The sequence below is a fragment of the Aythya ferina genome (genome assembly GCF_964211825.1).
Source record: "Aythya ferina genome assembly, chromosome: 8".
Classification (NCBI taxonomy): domain Eukaryota; kingdom Metazoa; phylum Chordata; class Aves; order Anseriformes; family Anatidae; genus Aythya; species Aythya ferina.
The window spans coordinates 4,575,458-4,590,971 of NC_140304.1; the positions used below are offsets into that span (position 1 = coordinate 4,575,458).

General features: G+C 33.8%; 1 protein-coding gene across 18 annotated transcripts in view; it reads left to right on the plus strand.

Moving 5' to 3' along the window:
* The first annotated feature begins 27 nt into the window (after positions 1-27).
* Positions 28-15,514, plus strand: part of LOC311440563 (uncharacterized protein) — a 30,570-nt gene continuing 15,083 nt past the window's right edge. For 2 of the 18 annotated variants that reach the window (XM_084527608.1, XM_084527618.1), the window contains exons 1-29: positions 28-162; positions 283-318; positions 432-467; positions 845-889; positions 1,479-1,508; positions 3,239-3,274; positions 3,902-3,943; positions 4,127-4,168; positions 5,104-5,145; positions 5,670-5,711; positions 7,160-7,201; positions 7,305-7,343; positions 7,667-7,708; positions 7,811-7,849; positions 8,256-8,297; positions 8,400-8,438; positions 8,762-8,803; positions 8,906-8,944; positions 9,351-9,392; positions 9,494-9,536; positions 9,688-9,728; positions 10,235-10,276; positions 11,150-11,182; positions 13,014-13,052; positions 13,770-13,808; positions 14,061-14,099; positions 14,385-14,423; positions 14,649-14,687; positions 15,388-15,417. In XM_084527608.1, coding sequence (XP_084383734.1) covers positions 46-162; positions 283-318; positions 432-467; positions 845-889; positions 1,479-1,508; positions 3,239-3,274; positions 3,902-3,943; positions 4,127-4,168; positions 5,104-5,145; positions 5,670-5,711; positions 7,160-7,201; positions 7,305-7,343; positions 7,667-7,708; positions 7,811-7,849; positions 8,256-8,297; positions 8,400-8,438; positions 8,762-8,803; positions 8,906-8,944; positions 9,351-9,392; positions 9,494-9,536; positions 9,688-9,728; positions 10,235-10,276; positions 11,150-11,182; positions 13,014-13,052; positions 13,770-13,808; positions 14,061-14,099; positions 14,385-14,423; positions 14,649-14,687; positions 15,388-15,417 — 1,218 coding nt within the window. In that variant the 5' untranslated portion in view covers positions 28-45. Of the gene's footprint in view, positions 163-282; positions 319-431; positions 468-844; positions 890-1,478; positions 1,509-3,238; positions 3,275-3,901; positions 3,944-4,126; positions 4,169-5,103; positions 5,146-5,669; positions 5,712-7,159; positions 7,202-7,304; positions 7,344-7,666; positions 7,709-7,810; positions 7,850-8,255; positions 8,298-8,399; positions 8,439-8,761; positions 8,804-8,905; positions 8,945-9,350; positions 9,393-9,493; positions 9,537-9,683; positions 9,729-10,234; positions 10,277-11,149; positions 11,183-13,013; positions 13,053-13,769; positions 13,809-14,060; positions 14,100-14,384; positions 14,424-14,648; positions 14,688-15,387; positions 15,418-15,514 lie in introns of all 18 variants that reach the window. The other 16 variants (XM_084527619.1, XM_084527623.1, XM_084527622.1 and 13 more) reach the window with 16 other exon arrangements.

The window sequence follows — 15,514 nt, forward strand, 5'->3', positions numbered from 1 at the left end:
GTTGCTGAGAAGTAATGCTTTATTTCAGCAATTACACACCACTTCATGCAAGCTTTAGCCTCTGCTCAAAATTGGGTTTTCTGTTTGCTAATTTTCTCTGATTTTTGGTTGGATTTTTTTTTTAAGGGTGGATCCTCCTCTCAAAACTATTACGGTGGCCAAGTAAGTAATGATTTGTTTCAGTAATTATACATCGCTTCATACAAGCTTTTAGCCTCTGCTCAAAATTGGGTTTTCTGTTTGCTAATTTTCTCTGATTTTTGGTTGGATTTTTTTTTTAAGGGTGGATCCTCCTCTCAAAACTATTACGGTGGCCAAGTAAGTAATAATTTGTTTCAGCAATTATACTTCATACAAGCTTTTAGCCTCTGCTCAAAATTGGGTTTTCTATTTGCTAATTTTGTCTGATTTTTGGTTGGTTTGTTTTAAAGGGTGGATCATCCTCCTTTGACTATTACGATAATCAGGTAACTAGTTCTTTATTTCTTCTAGTTACGCATTATTTCATGCATTTTTTTGTATTTTCTGATTAATTGTCATCTTTCTCATAGATGTAATAAAATGTAATGCTTTCTATGCTTTTCTTATTTCTTTTTCTGAAGCATGGAACATTCTCTCTAAACAGCTGTCACTGCCATGTATACAACTCTTTATTTTCCTTACAAAAATCCTTCTTTAACTCAGCAGCAAATTTTTGTTTTTCATGCTTTAGTTCTGTTCACATTTGCATTCACATTCACAGTTTGTACCTTTAGTTCTGTTCACAGAGTGCAAGATCAGACAAAATATATTATTAACAATCCTTTTTTTGTGAGGAAATAACTAGTATATGATGTCTTTCTAGGATTCACAGGTTTCCTCAGATGATAATCCCAATGCTTGTGATGATGTGAGTATGCTTTATCTAATACATTTTCATCACAACATTTTTCATGTAGATGGGAAAATATTACACTACCATATGTAGTCTTGCAAAAAAAAAAAAAGTTACCCAGAAGGAATATTTAGTCCCCACACTAATAGCTGTTTCAGCAGCTGCATATTTTCTTACTGAAAATTTTCAGGTGTTTACAGATCTATTTTGTGCTTTTAAACACATTTACCTTGATGAAACGAAATATGAATAAAAAGATTTCAGTAACCGCACTAATAGAAAAAAAATCCCCAAAATAAGGATACATTTTACAGTAATTAAAAATAAAATCAAATGGACAAGGTTTAAATACATACAGTGAAAGAATGAAAAGAGAAAAAAATGCCAGATATTCCACTGCTTTTCACTTCATGTTTTTACTAACCTAAAGTTAGTGTTAAAATGTTCTTCATACTGGAATGATAGGATTTCAAACTAATTTAGGCAAGACAGTGGAGGATGCAAGCAATAAAACACGTATGATGTATGTTGTCTGTACACGACATCAGAAAGAATTGGGTTTCTGTAAGTTTATTGTATTTAAATTTAATTTATTCTTTTCCAGAATGACACAACATACAGTGCTAATGGTCGGGTAAGTGCTTTTTCTCTTCTACAGTACTCAGATTGTAATGACTAATGACATTTTTAGTAGCACTTCCATGTTAGATCTGTGGGCCTTTACTTACAATATATGATTAATTTTTGGAAGATTTTATAAAGCAATAAAAGAATGAGATTATTTGATCTCATATTTCTCTGCACTCAGTCCCTTCTATCAGTCCTCAAGGCTGCTGCACAGTTACCTAAAACTGTAGAGTACTTATAGGAATATACAATAACACAGTTTTTATTAGGACCCTTACTATATGTACTTTGGATAGTTACTTTGGAATTAACCATCTGTCTATGTGAGGTATGTAGCTGCCTCAAGCTTTTGTCACTTTTTCTAATTTAAACTTGCAAATATGCTAGGGTTCTAAAGTAAGATTTATCCTCTGGTGATGCTCCCTCTGTCAGGACTTTCCATCCTGTCCCACAAGCATGAATGGTGACTTACATGGACAAATTGTTACCAAGCAAATACACTGCTGTGTAAATGAATGATGTTTTTCCATACTTGCTCATGGAAAAGCTTTTTCCATCTGTTACAGCCTACTTTTCTACTTCTTACTGCCATCTAGAGTAACTTTTTGTCATCTGCCTCTTGCTTTTTCTTCAGTTGTCACCCATATTCTTTACTGCTTCACTATTTTTCCCTGTTTTTCCTCTTGGATGTTAGTACTGTACAAGATATGCATCCTAGGAAGTAAGGAGGTCTTCTAAAAACTTTTTTTCTTTGGCAGTTGTATTTATCTTGAAAGCAGTGCATTAAGTTTAATGTAACAAGTTCTGCAAAGCAATCCCTTCCACAGCAAGCGTTCTTTAAGCCTTCTCATTGCTTCCTGCTTTAGCCACGTAAGATGCTATTATTTCCTTGGTTATCCCTGTTCAGTGTGCATTGTTGGACTTCATTTTAAAAGAGTTTTCTTTTAAGTGCTCTCACAAAGAAGATGTATAGAATGTTTGTACACACACACACTGCTCTAAACCACAGTGGGTGAGCTGAGAGAGACATAGAACTCTGCTAAGCACAAACATCTTATGGAGAAGTTGAAGGGTGAAAAACAGCCTTCAAATATGTTATGTAAGACTCAATGATAGCAAAGTGTATTGCTTCTGATAGAAAAAATATGACAACATGTAGCTGAACACAGATTGCAGAACATCTTTTAACAAAAATCAGGTAATGAATTTGACACAAATTCTTGCTTTTCTCAGTACTCAAGCCAATTTCTTGAAAATTGGAATCATGCTTTGAATATAGAGTTGATACAGTTTAGTAAACAAAGTGCTTTATGCTTTTGTGGTTTCATACTGAATTGCAGGAGTGGGATGGGGGAATACAAGCAGGAGAGAGACTTTGCTACCTCACTGTTTATTGGGTGTGTATTATGGTACAATTTGGTCTGAATTTTGTATTGGTTCCACATGAAGAAACAGGATTTGGATTCCTATATTTACAATATGATGTTTTCAGAAGATAAATGATGCTTTCCTCTCTTGCTCCAAAATTAGTTTATCAATGTTTGAGTTATTTGAAAATAAAAAATGACTAATACAAGTATTTTCCACTGTCATCTGTTGAAAGTGAGGAAAGTCAGAACTCCATAGACACTTTCCTCTACCTAAATGTGCCACTTTGATACACTTAGATTCTTGCTGGAAGTATTTTGTGTGGATGTCTATCTATAAAGTAATAACTGGCTTCTGGTTCCTTTACAGAAATCCGGTTGTGCAAAGAAGAAGGTTGTTGCCAGAGTAAGTAACTTTTATTTCCCACTGCTTTGTAGGACTTTTGCCCAAATTATACCTTATTTGTTATAATTATATCTATTTTTCTCTAATTATGTTTGACCTAATGAATATTCTCCTGTTTAATGAAGTAAATAAATAAAATAAAAAAGTTTGGCCATTTGCTCTTTTGGTGAATTTATTTTAAAACAACATATACATATATATGAAGAAATACATGACATTAAAACCTTGCTGTGTGGTATGGGGTAACTCAAATTCCTGTTCATCAGGAAGTACATATAGAGATACTTTAATCTACCATTAGTTAAAATTAATGTGTTATACAAACAGAGGGCAGTTAAAATGGTAACTGAATTCAGACAGAATGATGAAGTAAGACAAAGTAATGCTCAGTAATTTATTCTGCTTCTTTTTGTATGGAGGAGACATAGATATCTGTGTTGTATAGCTTCAAGTCAGTAACCTATAAAAAATTAAGCAAATGATATTTTATTTTATAATAAGATGCTTCTACTCATATCCATTAAAGGTTGTGGAGTCATAAATAAGTAATACAGACCAAAAAAAAGGCTGATGACTGCCTATAGATCAGAGTTTTAATCTCTTAATAGCAAATGTCTCTCTTTACAGGATACATCACATGTTTTGAGCAGAAGAGACTATGATGTACAGGTAAACCATACTTGTCATTTCTGAATGCTGATATTACAGCTGCTTGATGTATTAGAAGAATAAAGATTTAGCTTCTTCAACAGATTATTCTATCTAGAGTTAGATAGTTCTTATCCAATAGAACTATATATTTGAATTTATTACCATTGCTGAAAAAATGAGTTACTACTTATTTCTTCACAGAATGAATCTTCTACTTCAAACAACAGCCACACTAACTTTCAGGTAATAATATAGTGTCCACTCTATCATCTTAATGAAAAGAGCTTTCTCAAACTATATTTCAGTTTCTGAAAATTACGTTCCTCTTATTTATCTGTGCTACACAATGTTATTTTGATGTGGCAGCATTTCCCCATAACGGTAAAATTTTGTGCAGTTGTGAATGATAAAAGGCACAGAATTTAGAGTCCTTGTTCTTCCACTCCATTAAGCAGGTAGCAATTGCAGGTAGATTTTTACATAATATGTTCTCAAAAGTTGTTTTTAAAACACAAAAGAAATAGTTTCAGAGTCTCTTTTTAGAAACAGTCCTGCTATAGTGATGGTAATGGCCAGTTATATCATTTTCATCTAGAATTTGGTAACAAGGTATACCTTAATTGTGTACTTCCATCACAAAAGTAGGTCTAGCCTTCTAGCCTTCATGTTCTGTAGACCTGTGAACTGTTGCAGTAGTCTATATGTTCCAGAGTTATGTGAAAGTTTGACCCACCCTGAGTGACAACTGATTCTATTTTTTTTAATACTTTGTACTCTAGTGATACCCATCAGCTTTCTCAGAGATCTGTAATCTCACTATGCCCAGCATTATGCAGATGTAACATTATCACAGTCCTTTGACTGAGAGTTTGAGGTCTAATTCAATAATTTAGTGAGATCCCTGAGCTCCAGTGTGTAGCATTTCTCTTCATTAGTTTTCCTGATATCCATTTGTTATGTGTTGTACCAGTCCCCAAATAGGTTTCAGCCAACTTTACATTTTCACAATGATTCAGGCAAAAAGTTATGAATAAGTTTGTTTGGTGCAGGGAAGTAGTACAAAGAGTTTGTGACCTTATATCTCACTACATCGGTTTATACACATCAGATTCTTTTCCTTTTCTATGCTTTACATATGATAAAATGTTTCTATAAAAAAATAATTGTTTTCTTCACAGGGTGGATCATTTATTGCAACTGGTGGTGGATCAAGTAGTCAGGTCAGGCATTTCTCTATTGTTGACTAGTTTTGTTCACATAGCTTCCTGGTAATTAAACTAATTAAACTAAGGAATTAGAGTTTAAGACCAGTAATTTTGTGCAGGGGTTTGCTAATGTCATATATTAAATTGTAAATGAAGTGAGCTTGTTCAGACTATGTTTATTTGAAATGGCTTCTGAAATCACTTTTTAATATTTTCAATTTCACACATGACTTATTGGCAAATGGACATTGGTGATTCTTTGTACTCCTGACTTCCAGATAGTTCTATCTTGATTAGACATATATAACTGAGACATAACACTGAGAGATGTAATGTTAGTTTAACTTCCAAAGCAAACTTCAAACATCTAGGACTATGCTTTCTCATTCATTCCAGATATAAGAAAAGTCACAGCTCCACGGTAGTCCCCCAGTCTTTCTTTCCCTAAATACGGTTTGGCATCTCACATATGGTGTTATACTTAACTTTCACAAATCAATCTGTTTCCTTTTATTTATTTATTATTATTTTATTTATAGGGTGGCTGCATTTGTCCTGATGGAAGCAGTGGTGTTAGACAGGTAATTCTTTTTCCTGAGTTTATACTTACATCTACATAATGAAGTGTTTTGAATTAATCATCTAATAAATATAGAAAATAAATATAGTGTAATACTGAACATTATTAATATTTTCCTTAGTATGCATAGAATTACATACAATGAAATGGAATAATGAAGTCTCACAGTAAGCACGCAATTAGTATTTGGGTGCTAACTTTCTGTAATTGCTTTGTAATGCAAATGTTCTGTCAGTTGACTGTTATGTGCTAATTACTCGTTGCTTTCAAAAACATGTGTCAATATGTCCCATAGTAACCCCAGATTTTAAATGGATTCGGATTAGCTTCCTAGTACTTCTCACACATCTTTTAAAGCATTGTGACTAAAATGTCAAAATTTGATAAATATTTCAAAAGATAATCTTTTAAATTAATACTTAAACTAGTTCTTACCCATAAAGAGAATCACTGCAACCTCATTGTCAGTGGGGCATTTTTATATTGCATAGCAGTGAATTATTTACTAAAATTCGTCATATCTATTGCCCTATAAAACATAAGCATTTCTACAGTTTGAATAGACAGAAACAGGAATATTTTATTATAAAGTGTAAGATATGTATTTTTTGATTCTCAGATGTTACAGATTTAAACTATCCCTATTGTAAATTGTATAGAAAGTGGATTTTTACATCATCTATTTCATACCTGAAAAATTACAATACAATTTTTTCTTGAAGCTGTATTTACACAAACCCTCCTGAGCAGTGTAAATTTTTTTTTAGTGTTCAATTTCAACAAGAAACTTGTTGTGAATTATTATTTCTATAAAAAGCATGCACTTTAAACAAATTAATTGTATGAAGAAATAACTGCTTTCCGAACTTACTGTGGTTAACATTTAGCAACAGTAATTTTGGTCTGGCAGAAGATCACCTCTCTCACATAATTGAGGTTGACCAGTAATGATGACCCATATGTTTTAAAAATATAGCCTTTAATTAATCTTAAAATTTAATTGAAGAAATTTTTTTTTTGCTTTGTTATGTAATACTACATTAAAAAAATACATTTACAAGGAAAAAGTATGTAATTATGCAAGTTTTCATTCTACTATGGCCTTTTCCCCTTTGTGCTTTCAATTGGTTTTAAACAGCAAATGACCATACCCTGGCCAGGAGGTGGAGGGTGTGTTTAGTTACTATCAAAGAACGATTTTCAACAGGAAGGAAAAACATATCAGGTTCTTTAACCTGAAAAGTCCAAGCTAAAGGTTTTTTCACTTCTAACAAAAATTACCAGTATTCTCTTTAAATGATAGCAGAAACATCCCTTCTAAAATAAAATGTATATATTTTATAACATCTATTTTGAAAAATATTTTTTTGAAAGAACAAATTCAGAACTGGACTCATTTACTTAGATGTCTGTTTTCAATAATATAGTTAGTCTGTGTTTTCCTTTTAGGGAGCCCCAGGTTCATTCCACGGCTCTTATTCTGGTAACCAGGTACACATTCTAATCATTGTACCTGCATGCAAGAAGCCTAAAAAAACTTTCTTGAGAGAACACCTTAGATCCAAAATAGTAACTCCTTATGTTTCCTCTGCAGGGAGGGTCTACCTTCTATCCCGGTGGATCTTATGGACAGGTAAGTTCTTCCTCATTTGTTATGTCACCACAGTCTTCCATTACCTTCGTTTCTGTACTCCCGAATAGTGGCTGTTAATTAGGATATTTCCTAACAGCCAACAATTGAATCAAACACAATGTAACTTACAGCACGAAGCCTGTCAGAGGAAAAAGACTACTCTGTGTTTAGAACTGCCATGGATTCATCTTTCATTCAGCTCAGAAAATCATTGTTGTAAAGTTTCTTGTTCTTTAACAATATTGGCCTAAAGTGAAGGTCAGGCACAGTTATTTATACCGCTCTTTTTGCAAGAAAGTAGGTAGTCTATGTTTTCCTTTCAGGGAGCACCAGGTTCTTCATACAGCACATATTCTGGTAACCAGGTAAACATTCAGATAAAGTGCCCTACTCAGAAGCTCCATCTAAAACCTTTCCAGAAGGAGTAGTCAAATGTAAATGAGTAACCCGTTCTGTCTTCTGCACAGGGAGGATCTTCCTTCTATCCTGGAGGATCCTATGGACAGGTAGTTGTTCCTCCTTCCTCGAGTGGATAACACAGACAGACATAATCCTGATTTCTAGACTGCCAGTATTGCAGTTGCTGTGAAATATTGTAATTATAGACCTGACAGTTTTCCCTTAGACTAGCTAACTTAAATCAACTGTGAAGTAACTTAGCAGTGTAAAGTCTGGCAGAGAACAGTACAGAAAGGTGAAGACAGTTTCTTTGCAGAAATTAAATGTCAACAGGCTAAGAAAACTGCTGCCTGAAAACTTCTCCTGCCTTAACATTATTGGTCTTAATTTTTATTTAGGCACTAAAGGTTAGCTCAAAACTGAGAGAAAGAGTATAAACTGAGAACTGTATGCCTTGATAAGGAGCACTTACCTTGGCTGAAAGAAACTAGCTGGTCTGTGTTTTCCTTTTAGGGAGCCCCAGGTTCATTCCACGGCTCTTATTCTGGTAACCAGGTACACATTCTAGTCATTGTACCTGCATGCAAGAAGCCTAAAAAACTTTCTTGGGAGAACACCTTAGATCCAAAATAGTAACTCCTTATGTTTCTTCTGCAGGGAGGGTCTACCTTCTATCCCGGTGGATCTTATGGACAGGTAAGTTCTTCCTCATTTGTTATGTCACCACAGTCTTCCATTACCTTTGTTCCTGTACTCCCGAATAGTGACTGTTAGGAAATATCCTAATTAACAGCCAACAATTGAATCAAACACAATGTAACTTACAGCACGAAGCCTGTCAGAGGAAAAAGACTACTCTGTGTTTAGAACTGCCATGGATTCATCTTTCATTCAGCTCAGAAAATCATTGTTGTAAAGTTTCTTGTTCTTTAACAATATTGGCCTAAAATGAAGGTCAGGCACAGTTATTTATACTGTTCTTTTTGCAAGAAAGTAGGTAGTCTATGTTTTCCTTTCAGGGAGCACCAGGTTCTTCATACAGCACATATTCTGGTAACCAGGTAAACATTCAGATAAAGTGCCCTACTCAGAAGCTCCATCTAAAACCTTTCCAGGAGTAGTAGTCAAATGTAAATGAGTAACCCGTTCTGTCTTCTGCACAGGGAGGATCTTCCTTCTATCCTGGAGGATCCTATGGACAGGTAGTTGTTCCTCCTTCCTCTAGTGGATAACACAGACAGACATAATCCTGATTTCTAGACTGCCAGTATTGCAGTTGCTGTGAAATATTGTAATTATAGACCTGACAGTTTTCCCTTAGACTAGCTAACTTAAATCAACTGTGAAGTAACTTAGCAGTGTGAAGTCTGGCAGAGAACAGTACAGAAAGGTGAAGACAGTTTCTTTGCAGAAATTAAATGTCAACAGGCTAAGAAAACTGCTGCCTGAAAACTTCTCCTGCCTTAACATTATTGGTCTTAATTTTTATTTAGGTACTAAAGGTTAGCTCAAAACTGAGAGAAAGAGTATAAACTGAGAACTGTATGCCTTGATAAGGAGCACTTACCTTGGCTGAAAGAAACTAGCTGGTCTGTGTTTTCCTTTTAGGGAGCCCCAGGTTCATTCCACGGCTCTTATTCTGGTAACCAGGTACACATTCTAGTCATTGTACCTGCATGCAAGAAGTCTAAAAAAACTTTCTTGGGAGAACACCTTAGATCCAAAATAGTAACTCCTTGTTTCCTCTGCAGGGAGGATCGTCCTACTATCCCGGTGGATCTTATGGACAGGCAAGTTTTCTTCCTCATTTGTAAAGCCAACACAGTCTTCCATTATCTTCATTCCTATACTGCCCTTGAAAGAAGAAAAACTCTTTCTTAGAGGAATCAAAATATTAAAGTCTTTTTTTTTTTTTTTTTTTTTTTTTTTTTTTCTCTATAGGGAGGGTCTTCTGCGTATGATAGTAACAGTGAATCTTACGGTCAGGTAAATACTCTTTTTTCCCTTTTTTGTTTTTGTATAAAGCTTGCTTGTATAAATGGTGCTTAGGGCCAACACCATGGTTCCTACATATAGCTATATATTCTTTATTTGGGCTCTTGCTTTACGTTTCAGTGAAGGTTTTTGTTTGTTAGTTTGTTTTCTCTAAGGAGTGAAATTCCATATACTCGTCATGTCATGGAATTTTACAGGGATGTATGTGAAAAGTTGTGTGCTTCCAACTGCTAAAGCTTATTGTCCTCAATAATACTAGCTTTGAATTATCATCCATAAAAGTCTCTTCAATACTAGAAACAGAATTTGCTCTAAGAATATGTCAAGGTAGTGTTTTACAAGGATATAACTGACCTTCTCAATATTCATTCTAATAACTAAGTAAATATTTGCATAATTAAAATCTCCACAGAACCCCCACCCCCCTGCCCAGCAAGTATGCTTCCAAAATGAAATGTCTGTTTGCAAAATGAAAATGATTTCTGTTTTCTGAACAGGATGGATCTTCCACATATGGTGGAGCTGGATCTTATGGTCAGGTAAATATCATTTCTATCATGCTTCATCAAAAGCTGAAGATTGCTGTGTTGGTTCTTACATGCACTGGCTTCTATATTTCAACTATTTTTAAGTGATGACCATGTGATAGCTTTTGGTTTCCCTTTTATTTACCCATTTACAATTCCAAATATTTTCATAATGCTTGGAAGGTTATGCGTTATAGAACTATCCTGCTTACTGTGCCACTGTGACTATTCAGTCTTTTAATTAGGATAACATTTTTCCTCTTAATTAATGGTTTTGCAGTAGCTCACTGAAAAGTATTTTGTGCATTTACTTTACACCACTTACTTATGTAGAAGCCATTGAAAGTCTAGGGGAATACACATACTGTATTTAAGTCTGTATGTATCGATGTGAACTGCATTGGAGAACCATTTTGTAGGGACTACATTCTTTTTTGTTTAGCAATATATTTCCACCACCCAAATTCATGTAAAATTATTTATTAAAAATAAGACATAATCTAGACTGCTTTTTCATAGAAAAATATTTTCTTATTGGTACTTCTATTGCAGAGTCTAGAAACAGTGTAGATAATGGGATATTTGGATGTAAATAATAGTTTATTTTGTAAATCAACTTTATCTAAGATGTTTCCTAAGAGAGAACATGTTTACAAGTAATTCTGAGAGGTGTGTGTGTATTAGTTTGTTCATTTTCTTAAACCTCCTCTGGTTAAGCAGCAAGTAAAGTTATACATCTTTTTCTTTTCTTGAACATTCCATGGCTTAGGTAAAATTGGAAATTCTAAGTGGTTCATTATTTTTATTCTTCTAATGTATCTTATTTACAAGTAAGGTCATAAGTCCTTTATATATGAAAATAAATGTTTTTCCATTATTTTATAGGATTCCATAGGAGGTGGTGAATCCGATGACTTCGTAAGTATTTTTTCTCTAGTATACCAATCTCAGAATTTACTACCTTTTAACATGTCTGGATGCTTATGTGTACCTTTACCTATCTCATAGTCATACCTCCAAGAGTTCCTTCACAGCATATTCTAATAATCTGTGTTGCTTAGTAATCTTCTGCAAGAACTTCTTTGAAATTATATTATTTCTATAGATAAAAGAAAAAGCAGATTTTAATTATGTCACATTATTGTGCTATGGTATGATAAGGATTTAGCACACTAAAATTACAATTGCAACAGTTCATACTTGTCACAGTCATGCATTTTTGAATTGGTCATTAGAAGTAGCAATTACAAAGGAAGCTCTCTTTCTTTATTTCATAATTTCTGTCAAAATTCCACATCAGTATATTCTCACAATATAAAAAGAAAAAAACAAACAAAAAAAAACACCAACTAGATTCTTTCTACTTCCAGTGATTTGAGTACTTTGAGTATTTAATTTAATATAATAATAGTAATTTAATACTGCAACAACATCTGTATTATCACTATATCAGATGAACCATTTCAGTTCTTAATGGTTATTTTTTGTGGACTATATCCTTAAGAGCATATATATTTATTATTCTGGACTCTCATAACATTGACACTTATCTTGTTTCTTCACACAAATCAACTGTCCAATTCAATGGCTCTTAAAATCCAGATTTATTTTAAAATTCTATTTTTCCATGTTTTGAGAAAACACATATTTGACCTTTGATCATTATACCATTTCAGTCTATCTTACAACTTAACTTATCCCTACTGGGGAAACTAGTTCCATCTCCTTCCATCTTCAGTTCAAACAGCACTTACTTCTGTGTTTTTTCCAATGCCAGATGAATAAAAGAGCTTCAAGCTCCTTCATTTACATCTTATGTATGAATGCTGTGTTTTCATGTAGAATGGTCAGAACTGCTTTCTATTCTGTTTACTTCAGTCAGGAGGAAATACCTTTTTTTTTTTTTTTTTTTTTTTTATTATATCTGTATTATGTAGTATTATATTTGTATTATGTATTATATTATAAAGGTGTTTATGAAACTTTCCACATTTCATTTGTCATTTTCATGGAGTCTTGAGCAATTGATTGAGCAATTTTAACTTTATTTCTACTAAGTCAGTTTTCGAATGTATTGGTGAGTAGAAAATGGTTCTTCAAAGGTTTTTATAAGTACAGTTGTGTACTTCAGCCACACTTATTATTAGTTTACACAATAGTTTCTTTAATCAAAATTTTATTGTGGATGTTCATCAAAGTTAAACTACACTACAGATGACCCCTAGGCTTATGAAAGGAACTAAACTCTTAAGAACATTGGTGTGTACCGCTGAAGTCTTTCAAGATCCAAGACATCTTTTAAAATGCAACTGTTTTTCTCTATTATACTCTAAAGGGAAATAACATAGTTTATGATGAGACTTCACTCTTTTATTGCTCAATACTGAAAATCTACTTAAAAAAATATAAATTACACTAGTTTATATATATCTCTATCAATGTTTCTGTTGTTTGTTTTTTTTTTCTGATTTTTTTGGTCTTGTTTTTTGTTTTGTTTTGTTTTTTTCTAGGGCAACTAATCCTTTCTTGCTAGCTCTGGCCTGGGATAGCTTTCCAAATAAAGAAGTGCCACTCTCACAAAAATGAGCACAGAAAGAACTTGAAAGCATACTGCATATTCTACACCCTCCATTTTTAACTTTCCCAACAAGTCACACAAACAAAGCCACAGTTTTCTTTGTTTTCCACCCTTGCTTAGATGAAATGGAGATATCTGCCATGAAATAACTGGATTCTAATGTTTTTACAGGATTCCACCTCACCATCTGGCAGCCGGCAGAGTGAACGGGTAAGCACTCCTTCTTAAATGTTACTGGGTTCTCTGCCCCAGAGTTTTTTAGGACTGGCAAGTACTAGCCAGCTGAATTACAACTTGTGTGGAAGCTGGTGTAGCAGCTTTTGATGTGGACTAGAAAGCCCTCAAGCTAAGGCAAAGACAGAATGAGAGTATGGCTAAAGTGTTTAAGCACTACCAGAAATCCCATCTGATTCTGAGGTCTGCTCTTAAATCTCAAATTCACAATTACAAGCACAGTGCCACGATTTACTTGCTCATGATCTCCCACTTTTTCACTCATTGTCCTTTGCAAAAGGTTTCTATGCCATGTTTTTTCCAGCATTTATTCTAGGCAAAACCCTGTGCTTTTTTGTGCATTATGATATACTTGCAACAGCTTCCACTTTCCTGTCATTTTAACTTGTCACCCATTATATTACTTCAAATGAGAATACAGTGACTCAGACTAGGAAATTATTTTAGTGAAGATATACAAACTCTTTAGTCATTGTTTCCAAAAGAGTATCTTCTTCACCAAAAAAGCATGGATAAAGGGGCACGTGCTGTTTTATGCAGAAAGTGTTTCTTGTTCTTGAACAGTCCATGAAAGAAAGTTAAGGAATGTGGAGAGGCAGAAAGAGTATTCAACTTTCCTCCTTATCTTTCCATGCTACAAAAGAAAGGAAGTCTTGGGTTTTTTTGTCATGTACTTTCAATACATTTTTCCAGGATTTTTATTCCCCAGGAGGCAGCCAGTCAGGTGGACATGTAAGCATCTATTTTATTCATTATTTGCAGTTCCATTTCCGAGTGGCCCTTCTATTAAAAGTGATCTTTACAAATTATGCCCAACTATTCTTTCCAGAATCTCGTGACAGCTGTCTTGTGAAATCTAATTATAAACTTAATGAAAACCAAACAATTTTGTAAAAGCATGTATACAACTATTGAATAGCATAGTCTTGCTTTCTAGAAGCCTTATAAACAGAAATAAATTCAATTGTTGTTCTTTGTTTTCAGGGATTATCCTCTCAAGGTGGTGGCTACTCCAGTGGACAGGTAAATACTTTTGTACTAAAAAAAAAAAAAAAAAAAAAAAAAAAAAAAAAAAAGCCCTCTGTATTGTATTGCAGTGATTTCAATTTTTTAACCAGGACTGAAATCCATTTGGTCCTCTTATTTATATATAAATTTATATAAATGTCCAAGTAGAAGCAGAATGCTCAAAATACAGTAATGGAATAAACTGTTTCTGACACTAAGAAACAAATGAAAGTAATAAAAAATCTTTACAATGTGTATTTTAAGAATAGAAGGAAAGTGATTTGTAATTTTTTTTTTCAGAGCTCATCCTCATCAGGAAGCAACCAGTATGGTGGGCAGGTAGGAAGTTTTTCTTCTTTTTTTTCCCCAGTATATGTCTTTCAAGAAAATATTATGGAACTGGTAACATGTAAGTTTTTAGACTACTGTATTTTTGGTGTTTTTTTTTTTTTTTTTTTAAACCCTCTTTAAAATTCTACAGAGTATAAAAGACAATACAGTTTGATCAAATAGACATGTCAAACTTAAAGATGATCTTTCAAATGAAAATATAACTATTTACAGGGATCACCTTCTTCAGGAGGCAGCCAATATGGTGGACAGGTAGGCTTTTCTTTCTCCACACCAGACAGTTGTGCTAGTGACGGTCACCCCCAATTTACCCATGTATCTTTCCTTCACAAGAACTGTTTTTTCTCACCACTGTCTTTCCTGTCCAAAGCCTAGGTGGCATGCTACTTTCTTTTCCTATATTATTCAGAGATCCAAGAAGCCAAAGTAGCCATCTGTCTGTCAGTTGTATCTGAGTTTCTTTTTCTTTATACTTATTTTATCTAGATTGCATGTGGCAATGAGGCACAGAATGGCAAACTCCAGCCACCTCTTAGTTTAATCAGAGTAGAAATCCTGGTAGGCCTCCGCTGGAAGTCATCTTTCCCTAACATCTGTAGTATGTAAGAATACTGAATGTATTCCAGCCACTCTGGCCTCTTTGAGAGAGGGAGAACAACCAAGACTTGTTCTGTAGTCCTACTCAGATTTTTTTTTTACTTACACATTTGGTGAGTAGAGTTCTCAAAGTAAAAACTGTAGCTAACAGATTTGAAGATAAAATTAGGTTTTACCCCAGGAATAGTTGCAAAGAATGGAGAGAACAAAAAATAGATTAATTTCTAGAGAGAACTTGGACAGATATGAATGTTATTTTATGGTTTGTATACCTGAGATTGTAGAAGAATTGTAACTAGAGTCCCTTTCAGTGCTGTGTTTCTGTGATCTTAAATACCTTCTGGATTCTTTACAGGGTGGATGTGATTGCTCTGGTGGAAGTTCTGTAAGTGTTGTTTGTTCATTGTATTTTTTTCTTACTATATATTAATTTGGAAAACTATCTGTATACCTATTTATTTATAACTCATTTACTTATCTAT